Source organism: Magallana gigas, chromosome 7, assembly GCF_963853765.1.
Source record: "Magallana gigas chromosome 7, xbMagGiga1.1, whole genome shotgun sequence".
Taxonomy (NCBI): domain Eukaryota; kingdom Metazoa; phylum Mollusca; class Bivalvia; order Ostreida; family Ostreidae; genus Magallana; species Magallana gigas.
Genome location: NC_088859.1, coordinates 11799404 through 11802762, shown reverse-complemented (window position 1 = coordinate 11802762; position 3359 = coordinate 11799404). Strand labels below are relative to the sequence as shown.

Sequence of the window (3359 nt, the reverse complement as noted above, 5' to 3'; positions counted from 1 at the left end):
ATATCAATTTTTAAGAAAAAGGGTCCATTATTTACGTTCATTGATTAGTAACTTGCCAGTGTGATTGTACACATCAATGCACCGCATTTTATCATGTCTATACTTTTTTTTTAATTTAAGATATGTTTTATTATTATTTTTATTATGATATCATATTTTATTTTTCACTATTATTTTTTTTTATTATCGATTTTCTTTATTGAATTAGGAAAATGTATATCCAATTTAAAAATTCATATAAATAGTCAATTTCATACATAGATCTATATATTCAGTGTTTGTGTAATTTTTACAGAGTTGAAACCCCGCTCACAAAACTAAATCAAAAATACATGTTGTAAAATTCGACTTCTGTTAGCGAAATTCATACATTAATTTTTACGGGATAAATCTTAATAATTCGTTGTGACTTCGACCAGTAAAACAATTTATGGTCTATTAATAATGAAATTAGTTAAACAATAATGAATTTCTCCATATAAGTAAAGATTACATAGACACGAAATAAGAAGATAAAAGTCGTTTAAAGAAAATAGAAAGTAATTCTAATGCATGATCATAACTTTACTGTTCATTATTGATTTTTGTAATTAAATATGCAGGAAACTGAATTTGGCGTTTCGATACAAATTCAAATTTTATACAAACTGTCAAAAGCATGAGTATTTCGGTAAGTTCAATAAATCCTGTTTGTTCATCTGTCTGGCATTCAAATTGTTCATGCAGATTCCAAAGTTATTCCTCTTTATAACACGAAATTTAAACATTCGAAATGAACAATTTTGGTCAGAATTCCTATTCGGAAACTCTTAGTGCCTTTTCCACGGCGGACTTCCGAACTCCTCGTCGTTTTCCCCTACGGTCCGTGATTCCAGAACTCTTGACGATTCGGACTTCCACCCCAGCATCTCTCAACGTTTTGGTCAAAGACGAGATGTACCGAATAGCCAGTCTGAGGGTGGCGATTTTAGACAACTTTTGGTGTTCCCCGAGGTTGGATTTGGGGACCACTTTTCGTAGATCGTCGAAGGCATCATTTAACATGTGCATTCTATTCCTCTCCCTCACTGTCGCTCCAAGCCTCACCATGTCCACGGGTTTCGTTTTGTCCGGGTACTTGATCTCGTGAATATGTTTATTTTGTAAATCAAAGTCATAACAACTGGCCTCCCCGGGGGAGGTGTCCTGATTCAGACACTTTGGTTCACTAGGCTGTTCGTAATAGTATTCATTTTGTATAGGTATGTCGTACGACATCCCATTGTCATAGTGATGAGGTTCCACCTCATAGTGTTCGTGGTACTCACTCCACCCCGTATTCACGTCGTCAAAATTAGTGTAACTATATTGTTCAAAATATTCCCCCATCGCAGCAAATGTCTCACAAGCCATCTTTACGACTGCATAACTTAATTACCATCAATTGTTTGATCGCCTCAATGTACGTAATGCCGGTCTTGGGGGCTTAAATGGAGCATTTAAGTAGCTTAGTCAATTCGCAATCATTTTCTCCATCTTTAAATATATATGATGGAATTATAAACAAAAGTAATCATTTTATATCTCGCACTGCGCAGACAATTCGCGACGATCGGACCGGGCTCTCTCGATGAAAGCCGCGGGGGCGCGCGTGCAGGGCTCCGGTTTCCCATCTCTCTCGTGTGGGTGTTGTTATAAGGAATTGGCTCTTGAAGGAATTCGTGTGAAATGGGGTGTTTGGGATAATAGAAAAATAAACCAGTTTCTCTGAAAGATTAAGATGAGGAGAATTAATAGCAATTAATTGTTTATATTACAATATCATAGATTTCATTGACGTACGACGGAGTATCGCGTGCAATCGTGTTGACAGTCGGCAACGCTTAATCCCCTGTTTACATATTTCTTTTTATCCGTATTGCAGTTACTTGTATTTGATGATGGGGATGTCTTAACTCAACACACACTAACCAGAATCCCACCTTCTGTTCGGATCCAGCTGAGAATTTCATAACACGAGGACTGTACCAAACTCTCGCGTAATCGAACACCCTTCGTCACGTGCGTTCGCGACATGTTTGACGGACAGATTGAAATTTTATATCGTTTTCTAGCAAAAAAATCGTGATATTTAACTTCTAAAAGTACGAAATTTATATCATGCTTCAAAATAATATAATGGCGCATTCTTATTTCATCATTTAGAACAACATTTCATTTTTTCTAGATTGCAAATGTTAAACCTTCGTATAAAATGGGATAGGTTATCGATGGCCATATCAATTAAAACTTTTTTCTTTCTTTTTCGTATTTTTAAAAAATGAATTAATATTGTTATGAAACGCATTTAGTGTAAAAATTTACGAAATTCAGAATTCTTGTTGACAAATTAACATAGAGTTGTCGCTCTTGCTTTGGGTAAAATGTATATGCAATAAACCAAAACAAATGAGGAAGGAATCAAATGTTAAAAATATACAAATCTCTGAAATCAAAGACTTTCCTTTTATTCCGACCAGTGTACTTGCTAACTTTCTCTGGATTATGTTCTCGATTCTAGATATAAAACCCACGCACCTGCACATCACTAAACATTTACTCCACTAGGTATTTACATAAAGCTATCTGTCACCCAATCAGCTGTCGGCGCAAGAAATCTCGCCAACCAATTGTCTGGCAGTCCCCTTTTTAATGTGTAGATAAGCATCGCTGTTTATGCTTGTATTTTCGCTGTTTTATTTCTTTTGGACGATATATTTGCTATCGTTATACACAATCAAAGACTCGGTGACGAAACCGTTTTTAACATTATTCAAATCTTTTGCGTTGGCGATCCAGTTTCTAAATTGATTGATGCTTGCGACCAGAACACCGGGCCAAGTCTTAGAAATTGGTTGGACTGCTGGCCATAAAATCGTATTAAATCATACTTTACATTACGGCGCATCATTAGCATTAATAGCAGGCCCCAGCTTTCTTTCGCTATTGACCATTACTTAAAAGTGGCCAACCTGAGGTCGACCATTTTTTCTTGTGTGCAAGAAGGAGAAACTCAACCGCGTCTTCTCCCTCTTCCAAATCCCGATAAAATCTCGCGAGATGGTGTCGTGCCGAGGATGCCGTTTTTTTGAAAAATTCACCTGCGATGAGGAAGATAACCCTGCCTTTGTTTATAAAAGTTCATCAAAAGAGAGAAAATTTCGATAAGGATCGTTGCCGTTAGATATAATAAAATCCATTGTGGTTTGGTTTAAAAATTAATCTTTCTTAATAAAGATGTTCCTTTTTTCCCCCTTGATGCCTTTATTTTCGGATAATGCATCGCAAAACGTGCACCGGCCATTTATAAAATTATTTTATAGCAATATTCCGTTTTTCTC

At 36.1% G+C, this 3359-nt stretch overlaps 1 protein-coding gene across 1 annotated transcript; it reads right to left on the bottom strand.

The window, feature by feature from the left end:
- Nucleotides 1–589: 589 nt before the first annotated feature.
- LOC105335423 (oligodendrocyte transcription factor 3) lies at nt 590–1612 on the bottom strand. Its single transcript, XM_066066832.1, has one exon. It carries the CDS (start codon nt 1390–1392, stop codon nt 796–798), a length of 597 nt encoding a protein of 198 aa, XP_065922904.1. The 5' UTR covers nt 1393–1612; the 3' UTR covers nt 590–795.
- Nucleotides 1613–3359: the final 1747 nt, after the last annotated feature.